Source organism: Ovis aries, chromosome 23 (genome assembly GCF_016772045.2).
Source record: "Ovis aries strain OAR_USU_Benz2616 breed Rambouillet chromosome 23, ARS-UI_Ramb_v3.0, whole genome shotgun sequence".
Classification (NCBI taxonomy): domain Eukaryota; kingdom Metazoa; phylum Chordata; class Mammalia; order Artiodactyla; family Bovidae; genus Ovis; species Ovis aries.
This window is the reverse complement of record NC_056076.1, coordinates 1,040,658-1,055,134: the sequence shown is the minus strand read 5'-3', so window position 1 is coordinate 1,055,134 and position 14,477 is coordinate 1,040,658. Positions and strand designations below refer to the sequence as shown.

General features: G+C 63.1%; 1 protein-coding gene across 7 annotated transcripts in view; it reads left to right on the top strand.

The window, feature by feature from the left end:
- The window catches only part of ATP9B (ATPase phospholipid transporting 9B (putative)), a 156,566-nt gene extending 148,547 nt beyond the window's left edge, over positions 1 to 8,019 (top strand). For 6 of the 7 annotated variants that reach the window (XM_042239458.1, XM_027960865.2, XM_042239456.1 and 3 more), the window contains 8 exons: positions 1,219 to 1,363; positions 1,530 to 1,594; positions 2,189 to 2,344; positions 2,558 to 2,622; positions 4,021 to 4,129; positions 4,392 to 4,449; positions 5,056 to 5,259; positions 7,492 to 8,019. In XM_042239458.1, the coding sequence (XP_042095392.1) occupies positions 1,219 to 1,363; positions 1,530 to 1,594; positions 2,189 to 2,344; positions 2,558 to 2,622; positions 4,021 to 4,129; positions 4,392 to 4,449; positions 5,056 to 5,259; positions 7,492 to 7,628 (939 nt within the window). In that variant the 3' untranslated portion in view covers positions 7,629 to 8,019. The remainder of the gene's footprint in view (positions 1 to 1,218; positions 1,364 to 1,529; positions 1,595 to 2,188; positions 2,345 to 2,557; positions 2,623 to 4,020; positions 4,130 to 4,391; positions 4,450 to 5,055; positions 5,260 to 7,491) is intronic. The other variant, XM_027960864.2, reaches the window with a different exon arrangement.
- The last annotated feature ends 6,458 nt before the right edge of the window (positions 8,020 to 14,477 follow it).

The following is a 14,477-nucleotide window of genomic DNA, read 5'->3' as shown; positions in this document are numbered from 1 at the left end:
CTCCCTGGAGGTGAGGCGCGCCCTGCCCCTAGGCCTGTCTGTCTGTCCTTCTCCCTGGAGGTGAGGCCGCGCCCTGCCCCTAGACCTGTCTGTCTGGCTGCCCTCCTCCCTGGAGGTGAGGCTTGTCCTGCCCCTAGACCTGTCTGGCTGGCTGGCTGCCTGTGGGCTTCCGCAGGTGTACCTGCCAGGCTGCCTTGCTCGTCAGCACTGTTTCTGGGTCCCTGCTCTCGGCAGGCCGCATGCAGCCCTGTGAGGGGTGGGCCCTGAGGAGCGGCCGCTGTGCTGCGGTGAGAGCCTGGCCCGCACGACTCTCGCCTCCGCTCTGCTGCCGGCTCCCTCAGTCCCTCAGTCCCTCTCTGGGCGCCCGGAGCTTGCTCCGTGTTAGCAGCGTGACCGCTGTGGAGTCCTGGCTCTGGTACCCACGTCGTGATCTAAATTCATCCACACACAGACATCCAGCAGTGCCCCGGGACCCGGGAGACCCTGTGCTCCTGGAGACCCCCCACATGGGGTGGGCAGCTCGTGGACGTCTGGGCCATTCCCTCTGTCCGGTCCCCTCTGCTCACTCTGCTCGTGGGCCTGGCGGCCACAGTTACCCAGACAAGTGGGCGCCAGACACCCACGCGTTCTGCAGTTTGCCAGTGATTCTCACAGATGTTTTCTAGGAGTCTGGGCAGAGTGGTGGGTCCTCTTGTGACCCAGCCCTTGTCAGTGGGACTCTGAGGCCGCCTGTCAGGGCGTGGGCAGTACCCACACTTCCCCAGGGGAGCAGCAGAGATGGCCACGCCCTCTGTGCCTGCGGGTGGTGCCGCGATTCCAGCTCTCCGAGGGGCTGGCAGCCGTGGTCCCAGAGCCTGCCACCCACGGTGCTGGGCTGTTCACCTCCGGAATCTGCTCAGCAGCCCCCGCAGAACCGCACAGGACCACTGGGCCTGGACAGCAGAGCCACGGCCATGACTCGGGGTGTCCAGCTCAGCTGTGGGGCCGTGCAGCCTTTACGCAGCTTTGGGGGACCTTTACTTTCCCAGCCGAGATGGGGAGCTGGGGTCAGAGCGTTCCATGTGGCCAGAGGCTAGGGTCTTTCCAGCGGGGCCGAGGGGGCAGGCTGGCCAGAGGCCGAGGAGGCGGGCTGGCCAGAGGCCACCCGGGAGCCCTGGCCCTGGGGCTGCGCGTCCTCTCTGTCTGTGGTGGTGAACCCGGGCCCCGCTCCTCCTCCAGGTCTGCCTGAAGTACTACGAGCATGAGTTCGTGGAGCTGGCCTGCCAGTGCCCGGCAGTGGTCTGCTGCCGCTGCTCGCCCACCCAGAAGGCCCACATCGTCAAGCTGCTGCAGCAACACACAGGCCGACGCACCTGTGCCATCGGTGAGCGTCCCCATCATGCAGCAGGACGCGCGCCGCGCCTCCCCACTGGCTGGACTCCACTGGCTGGACTCCACTGGCATGACACCCGGGGCCCAGACCCCTGTTTGCTGTCAGCGAGGGAGGCGGGCCCTGCGAGCGTCCCCTCACACCCTGTTCCCCGCCTCAGGTGACGGAGGGAACGACGTGAGCATGATCCAGGCGGCAGACTGCGGGATCGGCATCGAGGGGAAGGTGCGGCCAGGCTTGTCCCCGCCCCCGCCCCCGCCCCGCACCTGCTCTGGGCGGTTCCAGCACATGGCAGGGAGGGGGCGAGGCGGGGCCCACCGCCCTGCGGGAGCAGCTCCCTGAAGGCCAGGTGGGGACAGTCACAACCTGCCACGACCCGGTTCCCTGGCCAGTCTGTCCTCTGAGCTCATGTGAAAACACCCAGAGAGGTGGGGCATGCACGGGATCCCGGCCCCTCTGCTTCCTGGGCCCACAGTCGGGTGTCTGGTCACAGCTGAACCTGCCGCTGCTTGTGGTGGGGGCGTGGGTCGGCGGCTCCAGCTGAGGCAACAGGTTGCAAGGAATGGCTTGCAGACGCCCAAGGCCCCTGCTTAGATCCTGGGACACCCACAGTGCTGGAGCTGAACCCTCCCTAGGTCCTGGGGGCAGCGGCCGCTCCTCGGCCGAGAGTGGGCTCCCTTGGGCAGGGGGCCCGCACCGTGCCGCCCGCTCTGCACTCCGGGGAGCTGTGGGTCGGACGCGCCCCCCAAGCCCGTCCCCAGCAGCGTGTCGCTCCCCAGTGGATTCGGCCGGTCCTGAGCACCCCGCCCGCCCTTGCAGGAGGGGCGGCAGGCCTCGCTGGCAGCTGACTTCTCCATCACGCGGTTCAAGCACGTCGGCCGCCTGCTCATGGTGCACGGGCGCAGCAGCTACAAGCGCTCGGCGGCGCTCGGCCAGTTCGTCATGCACCGGGGCCTCATCATCTCCACGATGCAGGTACGCCTGGCCCTGCCCCTAGCCCCACCCCAATCCACCATCCCCGCCCCAAGTCCCAGCCCCGCCCCCAATCCTGCCCCAGCCCCGCCCCAATCCACCATCCCCGCCTCCAGCCCCACCCCGTTCCGCCCCCCCCACGCCCCCGCCTGCCAGGAAGGCGGTGGGCCATGGCTCCTCGGGTGCCTCATCTGTGTCACTGCTCTTTTCCTCCAGGCCGTGTTCTCCTCCGTTTTCTACTTCGCTTCGGTCCCTCTGTACCAGGGCTTCCTCATGGTCGGGTAAGTGGACCGTCCAGCACACGCAGCGGCCGCATGTCGGGAGGATGGGTCCCCGGGAACCTGGAGGGCCATGGCCGGAGCACTTCCCGCATGGCCAGAGTCAGGAAGATCACACCCGGGAGCGCGGGAGGCGGCCCCTCTCCGTCTGTCCCCCGGTGATCCCGCTGTCACCTGTTCTGCTTAGAAGCTGTTTTCCTGGGGAAGCCACACTGCATCCGAGCAGGGCTGCCCCTACCTGGGGCCCGTACCCTCCCGGCCGGACACGGTTCTTCTTAGCAGGACGTGAAGTTAGCGGCAAAGACACGAAGGGCAGACAGCCCTGGGACGGGCCTGACATCCTGGGACAGCCACCGGGAGGCCTCCTGGGGGAGCACAGCTGAGTTAAGACCACAGACCTCGCTAGGTGTTGGCGAGAAGGGGGCTCCCGGGTCTCCACAGCTCCTGACAGGAGCACACAGTGGGAAAGCAGCCCAGAGACAGAGCAAACCTATGGCCCAATAGCCCTCACCTCCGAGTGCCCATCACCATAGGAAGACGCCTCCTCTATTTAGCACGGTCCTGCGAAGCCCCGACGCCCAGCAGCTGACTCAGGAGATCCACTGAGTTGTGTCCCTGCAGCCCAGGGACGAAGGCTTGGGCTGCAAGGCAGCGGACCTGAGGTAGTGGGTTGGGCACTGTGGCGAGCTCGGCGACTTCTGCTAAAACGAAGCACACAGCTGCTTGCACCCCTGGACCTCTGGCCCCAGCCAGCACCCCCGTCAGAAATAAGTCAAGCTTACCTTTACAGAGCAAAAAGCCCTGTGCAGTCTTTAGCCACTTTATTTGTGTTAGTGATAACCGGAAACAGGCTGGCACAGACGCACTGCGGAGAAGGGGCTGTGGGACTGCCCTGCCCAGAGCCAGGCCCCGGGACCAGCTGAGCGAGAGGCCGGACGCCAGCGCCCGCTGTGCGGTGCCAGCCTGTCGCCGTCAGGCAGCAGCAGTTGTGACGTGGAGAGCAGGCACCAGGGGTCGGCGGGCTGAGGGAGACTCCAGGCGGGCTCCGGGGCCCCTGTGGCCTCCCGGGCCCCCTGTGGCCTCCCGGCCTGAGGCTGGCTGCAGTTCTGGAGATGCAGCCACTCGGGGGAGCTGGCTGACGGCTCCTTGGGGTCTGTCTGAGTTCTCTGCGATAACTGTTCTGACATCTGCAGCAGTCTCAAAGTTTTAATTAAAAAGCTGTAATTAAAACCGAAACTTTGGATTCCACTGCCTGTGAGCACCGTGGCTTGTAGGCATTGCTCCAGTGCTTTAGGACAGGTTCTGCTCTGTTGCCAACTTGTTTTCGTTCAGTTTAGAGTTTGCCTTTGGCCCCTGGTAGAAGAGGTGTGCCCCCGGGGTAACCCCCCTGCCCTCCTCCAGGTACGCAACCGCCTACACCATGTTCCCCGTGTTCTCGCTGGTGCTGGACCAGGACGTGAAGCCGGAGATGGCCATGCTGTACCCGGAGCTGTACAAGGACCTCACCAAGGTGCGGCCCCTAGAGCCGAGGCGGGGGAGCTGCAGTGCCCCGCCTAAGACTGTGCTTGTGAGGAGGGCGCATCCTCTTTCCGTGGGAGCCCTGGCCCCGGGTCAGTGTCTTCCTTAGGTGGGGCCGGCCCCTGCCCTCTGGAGCTGCCGGGGTTCGTACCTGGGTGGGCCGGGGGCCTGGAGTCTTCACAGGCTACCCACTCGTGGCCACGGGGAGACGTGCATGCTGCTCCATTGACAGAGCTGCTCCCCTGTCTCCCCAGGGGCGATCCTTATCCTTCAAGACCTTCCTCATCTGGGTTCTGATCAGCATTTACCAAGGTAAGACGGACCCTCTCCTCCTGGGCTGAAGCTGCCCTGTCTTCTGTTAGCAACGGCACTCTGCCTGCCGGTTCAAGTTCTCAGGCTCCACGTTTTGTCAACGGTTGAAGATCGCCTTCTGTTCATCTCGCGAGTCAATCCCAAGCAGCTGGCCTCTTCCCAGTACAGTGTGGGCTGGCGTTTCTTACTGGTCCAGGTCACCTAAAAACCGACCTGGTTTCAAATAAATGACAATTCTGAAAAAAGTAATCAGCCCTTTTGAAAGCAGCACACAGTGGCTTGCTTTCTTGGCGTGGTGGCAGGACTTGACGAGATCTGGACCCTGTAGTTAGAAGGAGCCAGCTGCCTTTGTGGCATCCCAGATAAACAGGCGCCGTGGAGCGTGTGGGCAGTGGCCGGACCCTGTAGGGGGCACCAGGGTGTGATCACCAACTATAGGGCAGGCCTCCCCAGATCCTGCACCGCTGCCCGTCCAGAGTGTCTGTGTGGCACCGCTCAGCCCCCCAGCTGTGCAGGCCCGTGACTGTTGGCACGGTTGAAGTCATTAGCAGCAGCCTCTCGGTGACGGAGCCGGCAGCCCCAGCGGAAGGCTGTGCTCTCTCCCAGGCGGCATCCTCATGTTCGGGGCACTGGTGCTCTTCGAGTCCGAGTTCGTGCATGTCGTGGCCATCTCCTTCACGGCACTGGTGCTCACGGAGCTGCTGATGGTGGCGCTGACCGTCAGGACCTGGCACTGGCTCATGGTCGTGGCCCAGCTACTCAGCCTCGGCTGCTACGTGGCTTCGCTCGCTTTCCTCAATGAGTATTTTGGTAAGTTGCCGTGCATTTGTTTGCTGAATAACTGTCTCTTCCTGGTTTTCACATGATTTTCTTGTTGCTTCTGTGACATGATCTTCAGTGCGGATTGCAGACCGCTTCACAGCGCACAGCTCACTTTGCAGGGAGATGGAGTTCCTTGTAGTGATGCCCAGAGCTGGGCCGGGCTCCCCACGGGCACGCTGTCCTTGGTCCTCTCCCTGCTGGAAGTGCTGAGGCTGCAGGGAAGAGGCTCAAAGTGCGGGGCCCGTGCACCCACCCCCTACTCCCTCTGTGTGCATGAAGGACAGGATGCAGAGGACAGGACGCGGCGCAGAGGACAGAGGACAGGACGTGGGGCAGAGGACAGGACAGGATGCGGGGCAGAGGACAGGACGCGGACAGAGAACAGAGGACAGGACGCGGGGCAGAGGACAGAGGACAGGACGTGGACAGAGGACAGAGGACAGAACGCGGGGCGGAGGACAGAGGACAGGACGCGGCGCAGAGGGCAGAGGACAGGACGCGGGGCAGAGGACAGGACAGGACGCGGGGCAGAGGACAGGACAGGACGCGGGGCAGAGAACAGAGGACAGGACGTGGACAGAGGACAGAGGACAGAACGCGGGGCGGAGGACAGAGGACAGGACGCGGCGCAGAGGGCAGAGGACAGGACGCAGGGCAGAGGACAGGACAGGACGCGGGACAGAGGACAGAACGCGGGGCAGAGGGCAGAGGACAGGACGCGGCGCAGAGGGCAGAGGACAGGACAGGACGCGGGGCAGAGGACAGAACAGGACGCGGGGCAGAGGACAGAGGACAGGACGTGGACAGAGGACAGAGGACAGGACGCGGCGCAGAGGGCAGAGGACAGGACAGGACGCGGCGCAGAGGACAGAGGACAGAACGCGGGGCAGAGGACAGAGGACAGGACGTGGACAGAGGACAGAGGACAGGACGTGGCGCAGAGGGCAGAGGACAGGACAGGACGCGGGGCAGAGGACAGGACAGGACGCGGCGCAGAGGGCAGAGGACAGAGAACAGGACGCGGGGCAGAGGACAGAGGACAGGACGCGGGGCAGAGAACAGAGGACAGGACGCGGCGCAGAGGGCAGAGGACAGAGAACAGGACGCGGGGCAGAGGACAGGACGCGGCGCAGAGGGCAGAGGACAGAGAACAGGACGCGGGGCAGAGGACAGAACGCGGCGCAGAGGGCAGAGGACAGGACAGGACGCGGGGCAGAGGACAGAGAACAGGACGCGGGGCAGAGGACAGAACGCGGGGCAGAGGACAGAGGACAGGACGCGGCGCAGAGGTCAGAGGACAGGACAGGACGCAGGGCAGAGGGGAGGACGCTCAGGGCAGAACCTGAAACTGCGGACGGAGCTCCAGGCAGAGCTGTGGTTCCCAGGGAACAGGTGCTGGCTGATTCTTTCCGCGCTTTATTAAGCGGGCGAAGCTAGAGTATAGACGGGCAGCTGGACGCTGTTGCTGGAGACGCCCGACTGAGGAGAGCCCCATCCCCCGTCTGGGAGGCGTTTGCCGCCGGCCCTTCCCCCAGGATGCTGTGTCCTGATCCACCTGCAGAGGCGCCTCCTGCCCCCTGGGGCCCAGGTCCTGCACTCGTCAGAGGGGACACGGCTGGTGCCATGCGTGCCCGAGCATGCATGCCATCTCGCATGCGGCACTGGGCCTCCAGTTTGCTGTGCTTGAGCCGGGTCCTCACGATGTGCCCACACTGCCCAGGCGCCGTGAGCCCTGCGCAGACCGGGACTCTGCTTCCCGGGCCCCACGCCGTCCATGGTTCTTCCGGCAGCTTTGCCCACAGCCTGCAGGGTTGTCGCGTCCTGAAGGCGACCACCGGCCTGGCCAGGTTCCCACACAGCTCTCCCCGTCAGCGTCAGGTCAGCCTGACCTCCAGCCTAACCTCCACCAGGCTGGAGGTCAGCCCGGCACGTCTGCTGGGTCAGCAGGACCCGTGGGGGGCAGGCTAGCCGAGATGGTTCTGCTGACTACAGATGGGCCCAGAAGGTCCAACCCATCACAGGCTGCATTGCACCCATCTGCCCCTGAACATGGGGGGTTCCTGCCTCCTGTTGGGAACCCTTCCCCTGGTACAGGCAGAATGGTGCCTTCACAGGGACCCCGAGGCTCTGCCAGGCCCACATTTGTGATAACCTGGGTGCAGGCGGAGGAGGGCCACAACCCCAGCACCCTGAGACCTGTTTGGGCTTTCTCTCGCACAGATGTTGCCTTTATCACGACTGTGACCTTCGTGTGGAAAGTGTCAGCCATCACAGTGGTCAGCTGCCTCCCTCTCTATGTCCTGAAGTACTTGAAGCGGAAGCTGTCCCCGCCCAGCTACTCCAAGCTCTCCTCCTAGCCCCTCCCTGCACCTTCAGCTGGTGGCTGTGATGTCTGGAGCACTGCAGCTGCTGAGAGGCTGTGAGGCCAGAAGGGCCCAGGTGACCCAGCCAGGCGCCATGGACATCCCGCCTAGGCACCATGGACTTACCCCCTTGTCCTCATCAGGCTGGATTTCCTTTCCTCCCCTTTCTGTTGTTTTTCAGAGTTTAATTTACATGTAGCACCAGCTTGAGTTTCCATGAATATGAGCCCTGTTACTGGAAAACACCATCGTTCTCTGCTGTTCTGGGAACTGAAATGAAAGTTTATTTACTATCTTGCAACTTCCCAACTAACATTCAGGCTCTTTCTTTGATCTCATAGCAGAGAGTCGCCCTTCTTCACCAGAATAAAGCTTCTATTCTGTCCAGGCCGTGTCTGCCACACCCTCCCCACGCCTCCCGCAGGTGCACCCCGGCCCCGGGCGCCCGCACAGCCTCTCCATGCCCACAGCAGCCACACACGTGTGTCCAAGGCTCTGCTGTTAGTTCAGCTGTCCCCGTCCTGGTGTTTGTCCACATCTGCTGCTGCTTCTGGCTCCTGGCACTCAGGCAGTCTGTGGGCCCCTCGACGGTGCTTCCGTGGGAGAGCGCTTCCTCCTCTAGGCCGTGCCCTGAGTCCCATCTGGGTGGCCACTTCCCAGGGCGCATCCCAGGGAGGATGAGTGACCCCTGGCTGCTCACTCTGGTCCCCAGCCGCGTCCCCACAGGAAAGGCCGTCAGTCAGAAGCCCTTCACACACCCAGCTCCTCACTCAGCAAACAGTCCTGTGGCCCCCAAACAGGCAGACCCTAGGGTCCCGAGGAGGCTGCCCCAACTGCTGCTGGGCAGGTCCACCCTGCAGGTTCTGGAAGCCCTTTTTGCTGGAGTCATTTCGACTCGGGGAAGCCGGCCGTCCACACAAGCACTGTGCTGGCTCTCCGACTTCCGCTAAACCCTGCTCTGACCCCCGGTCCGAACGCCTCCTGGTGTCCCTCTGTCCCGGGGGAAGAGGGGGGGGCCTCATCCCAAGATGCCGGGAAGGGCCCGCACAACAGGCAGGTGGCCCTGGTTTGCGTCCCTAGGACGGGGCGCGGCCACGCCCCTGTGATCCGAGAGCCTCTCAGCCGGCGGTTCCTGCTCAGGCTCCTGCAGACGGCTGCCTGGCTGGGCTCCAGATGAACAGAGCGCGCAGAGCAGGTGTAATTCCGCGCGACTCCAGCAGGTGGCGCTAGAAACTAAGGAATGCAGCCAAGGCCGGCGGCCCAACTTCCGGGCGCTCGGGTCAGTCAGCGGTCTGGGCTAGATTCTCCGCGCGTTCGCAGCGTTCAGGTACGGGCCTGTGTCCACGCGGCATCCACTCTGGACGGAGACCGGGGCCCCCTTAATGGTAAAGTGCGGGCGACACCCCCTGATCTCCCGGGATGACCCCGCCCGCGGCCCCTGCTCTTGTGCCTGGTGGCCAGGAGACTGGGTGGGCAGAACTCGGGGGCCCAGGAGGACCGAGGTCATGTACCGTTTTCCTAAAAGCAGAACTTTCCGAGTCTCACAGCCACGTGATTGTAAAGCCAGAGACCCTCCCTGCTCTTCTCCAAGCCAGTTCCCAGGCCTGGGCTCTGTGGCTGCCACAGAGAAAGGCCGACCCCAGCCCCTTCCACAGCCCAGCCCCACTGCCTTCAGGGTCGGGGGCCCGCCTGGCTCAGGGAGGCCAGCGTGTGGAGGAGCCCCCAAGTCCCTGCCCGACCCCCCAGTCCCTTCTGCCGACTGGGCGAGCAGCCACCATGGGCCTGGCAGGCTCTGAGCTGGGGTGACGGGTCAGGTGGGACTCTCTGGCCCCGGTCACAGGATGCTCTGCTAGGGGCCGCGGGCCACGGGCCGTGGTGGCTTCTTCCAAGGAGGCCAGAGCTCCCAAGGGGAGGCTGGGCCCACACGGCTTGTCCATCCAGCCCTGCTCAGGCCCCTCGGAGCTCTGCGTCCATCCATCAGCTGGGCGGCTGGTCTGGGCTCAAGGGAGAGCCAAGGGCGGACACAACCTCTGAGCAGTGAGTGAAGCAAAGGCAGGATGGGGTGAAGCACGGAGGGGGCTGGGGGTGCGGGGGCAGGGCCTCGGGTCCCCAGGCAGTGGTCCCCAGGCCCCTGTCCCAGTCACGCAGCCCACGCCCGGGGCCAGCAGAGCCGGAGGGGTCCTCCCAGGCAGGCCCATGACCCACACTGCCTGAGACGCAGCCTGTGGAGCTGGGCCCCAGGGTGCACCCCCCAACAGCAAGGACACAGTCCACCCCCGGTTCTGGGCCGGGCCCCACCCCCAGCCCACCCGCCTGCGGCCGGGCCACGCGCTCCACCCTCCCCGCCATCTCCCCGCGGCCCCTGTGTGTCTGGGTGTCACCAGGTGGAGCCCTCTAGGATGGCCTTGTCAGGTCTGAGCCCAAGTCCCAAGGTCTCAGGCGGCTGCGCTGAACCCTGGATGCTGTTTGTTCAAAGTGACCTAACATCGCTTCAGGGCTCCCAGGCTCTTCGCAACCTGAAGGTGCAGAGACCGGCCGGCTGAGCCAAAGCGACTCTGATTCTATGATGGGGCCGGGTGTCTGGTCCAGACTGCGTCTTCACATCCCCTGCCCGGCACCTGGCCCAGTCACCTGCCCCTGGAGAGCCAGCTCTGAGAGAAGCCAGACTTCTGAGCAGCGGGGGGAGCCTCATAGTTTAGACAGTCGCTCCCAGGAGCCTCCCAGGGCTTCTGGGCACAACTGCAGGGGTGCCGTCCACATGGGCAAGCTGGCAGGGCGTCCACTCAGCCCCAGTGTCCTCGTCCCAAGTGGCCCTAACTGTTGCTGCAAGGAGAGTGTTCCATCTGAGTGTCTGAAGACTGCAGTTATGATGCTGACTTTGGGGTCTCGCCCAGGAAGGAGGGGTACTGTGCTTTCACCAAACAGGAGCGGAAGGCAGCTGCACCCTCAGGCCCACTGCCCTTACCGGGGTGACACCTCACTGGCTGGGATGCAGCCTCTTGGCCCCAGAGCCCCGTGAGGCCCCCGCTCCAGCTGGGCAACTCCCCATGTCCAGAATAGCAGAGCAGAGGGGCTTGCCCCCAGCATGGCTCCAGAGCGCCGGGCCAGGCTGGTCCTGGAAGAGGCTCTGGCCCCACTTTTGGGAGTGCCAGGGGGTACGGTGCCCACGTCCAGCGGACTGGATGGACTTGGCTCAGTTCAGGGGTCACAGTGCCAATGCCAAGGACCCTGGGGGTGTGTCAGGGGCTCTGGGGAGGGAGCCTCCCACTGCTCCCTTCACCTGTTCTCAACAAGCCCTGAGGTCCCCCCACCCCTGGAGCCCGAGCTGGGTGCGGGGTTGTGGGATCCGCATCTGGCCCTGCACCCCCTGCCACCACTAACCACCTCTGGGAGAGTAGCCTGTCACTGGGACCTCCCAGGACGTGAGGGGCTGCCCCCACGACCCTGCAGGTGGCTGCCTCCTCCAGCAGGGCCTCCTGGGTGCTGAGACCCTCCTGCCCACCACAGGCATCCCCCACAGGCTCACATGCCAGGCCGCGGGCTCCGCCCCCACAATTGCTGGGACATCCTGACTGCTACCACCCTGTCCCATCTGAATGCCTGCATGAGGGGCAGGTGACGGACAGGTGGGGGAGGGCATGAGGGGGCTCCGGGACCTCAGGACCACGGGGCTGGGCTCAGGCTGGTCAGATCTGGATGAGGCGCTCGGAGGCTGAGCAGCCTCTATGGGGGAAGGATGCCCAGTGTGGTCAGCGATGCAGACCCCAACACCCCACCACATGACCCTAATGCTCAGCAGGACACACTGCCCTCAGCCGGGGGCCCACCCAGGTCCTCAGGAGGAAATGGGAAGATGGACGCTGGGTGGACACCCAGCTGGGGAGTTTGGTGGGGGGTGGGGGGGCTGAAGGCATTTCGGTAACCACAGCCACCAGGCTGGCAGTTGAGCCACTTGGCTACAGACGGCCCGCTGTGGCCCGAGGACACAGGATGCCCAGGGTCCCCCATCACACTGCCCGGGAGGGACCACCTGGCAGCTTGGGGCCCTGTGTGGCCAGATCTGGAGGACACTGCATGAGGGCCACAGTGAGCAGCAGTGAGGAGGGGCAGACAGAGATGGGCAGGCCCAGCTACAGAGCCGCTCCCAGTGGGGATGACAGACCCAGGGCATTTGAGTCCCTTCCAAGTCCCCCTCAACAGCCTGGTATGCAGCCGTGCCCTTTGTCCTTGGGCCCCAGAGGCCTTGGTTCTCTGCACCAGGGCAGGCATTTGTCCTCTCTGAAGTGCTTCCAGCCTGGGGTCCCCTGCCTTGCCATCGCCTCCCCTCTGCCTCCCAGCTCCACCGAGTTCTGGCCGCCGGCCGGAAGGTCTCACGGCCGCCGGGACGTTGGTAGCACCTGCCCAGAGCAGCCACTGCAGCACCATCGACGGAGCAAGCATGAGCTGCGGGTCCCTGGAGGAGCCCGACTCGAAGCACGTGGGCCAGAGACCCCCAAAGGGGCCAGTCACCCAGAGGCCAGGGGGAGGGTCTCGAGGGGCATCTGCACGCGTGCTCAGGCCTGCAACTTCCTGACGGTGGGGAGGTGCACTCAACGCAAACGCCCTTCCATGGACGAGCAGGGAGGGAAGCAGGGCCCTGCCCACGATGGGCTCTGAGTCAGCCTCAACATGGAGGAGCGCTGGCCCGGGACAACCAGATGGACCTCGAGGACACGTTGCCGAGTGAAACAGCCGTTCTAAAAGGACAGATACTGAGTGATTCCACCCACACAAGGTGCCTGGGCTTAGCTTAGCATGCAGGTTCACAAATGGCGGGTAGGGGGTGGGGTGGGGCTGGTGGTCCTCAGGGACCGTGTGCTGGCTTGGGAAGATGAGAGCACTCTACAGACAATGGCAACCGTGTGCACGTACTTGACGCCAGTGAAGCGCACACTTATGTTTCCATAGTGCCCTGTGTTATGCGTGTTGCGTGTGCTGACAGTGCCCTGTGTTATGCGTGTTGTGTGTGTTGTGTGTGCTGACAGTGCCCTGTGTTGTGTGTGTTGTGTGTGCTGACAGTGCCCTGTGTTATGCGTGTTGCGTGTGCTGACAGTGCCCTGTGTTATGCGTGTTGTGTGTGTTGCGTGTGCTGACAGTGCCCTGTGTTATGCGTGTTGTGTGTGTTGCGTGTGCTGACAGTGCCCTGTGTTATGCGTGTTGCGTGTGCTGACAGTGCCCTGTGTTGTGTGTGTTGTGTGTGCTGACAGTGCCCTGTGTTGTGTGTGTTGCGTGTGCTGACAGTGCCCTGTGTTATGCGTGTTGTGTGTGTTGCGTGTGCTGACAGTGCCCTGTGTTATGCGTGTTGCGTGTGTTGACAGTGCCGTGTTGTGTGTGTTGTGTGTGCTGACAGTGCCCTGTGTTATGCATGTTGCGTGTGCTGACAGTGCCCTGTGTTGTGTGTGTTGCGTGTGCTGACAGTGCCCTGTGTTGTGTGTGTTGTGTGTTGTGTGTTGCGTGTGCTGACAGTGCCCTGTGTTATGCGTGTTGCGTGTGCTGACAGTGCCCTGTGTTGTGTGTGTTGCGTGTGTTGTGTGTGCTGACAGTGCCCTGTGTTATGCGTGTTGCGTGTGTTGTGTGTGCTGACAGTGCCCTGTGTTGTGTGTGTTGCGTGTGCTGACAGTGCCCTGTGTTGTGTGTGTTGCGTGTGTTGACAGTGCCGTGTTATGCGTGTTGCGTGTGTTGACAGTGAACTGAGTTATGTGTGTTGTGTGTGTTGACAGTGCCCTGTGTTATGCGTGTTGCGTGTGCTGACAGTGCCCTGTGTTGTGTGTGTTGCGTGTGTTGACAGTGCCCTGTGTTGTGTGTGTTGTGTGTGTTGCGTGTGTCCACACGAGTTGTAAGCAGACAAGTACAGCACAGGGTCTCTTGCTGTCTGGGCACCAGAGGCCCAAGTGCAGGGGAGCCTGGGGGTGTGCAGAGGCGTCAGGCCCATGGCCTCTGCCTGGAACACCCTCCCCCCGCCCCCCACCGCCCTGCAGCCAGCTCCTGGGATCCCACAGCCTAGCCCTGCCGCAGCCCCAGGCTCTAGGGTGTGGGCTTGAAACAGCATCTTCCCTTAGGGTTCCCATCCATTTACACATTGGCAAGATGCCACTTCCTGTTTCCAAGAAGGAAAAAAGGCCAAGCGGGCTTGTAAAAAGCCGCCTTCTGCTTCAACATCAAACAGTTCAACGCAGCATCTCCATGAGTTAAGTGTAAATGAATCAGAAGCACATGGATTAAATTTCCCTTGAAATTCACTCTATTTTAAAAATTAATGGAAAAAGTGCCTGGCAAAACTTGTTTAGAGCTTTATTGAACCAAAAACACTTTAAAAATAGTTTGGGAAGCTCAGCAGACCCAAGCCATGGGCGGATTCCATCTCCTCCCACGCTGGGCTGGAGCCCTGTGCCGGGGAGGGGGCGCTGGCCTGTGCCCAGGGTCCTGTGCCCACCCCTCCCGAAAACTCACTGTGTGCAAAAGCGAAGCAAATTAGAGCAAGAAAGGGACCCAAACCACCCCCCACCCTGCCAACCTCGGCCCAAGATGGATGGAAAACTGCTCGCCTTGGGCTGCTGCTGAATTTAAGAGTTACCATCAGAAGACTGTTCCTGTTACCATTCTGCAAAACGAAGGCACAGTGAGCTCACAGGTGCAAACCCTGAAGCTCTCCAGAAACCAGAGGAGGACCCTAGTTCCCTCCGGCCAGGTCAGTGGCCAGAGCAGATGCCCAGACAGCCAGACATGGGGGGTGTGGAGTGCCCGCCACCTCTGCATGCCCTCAGCTCTCAGAAACACAGGCCTGGCCTGAGGCTGCCAGGAGGG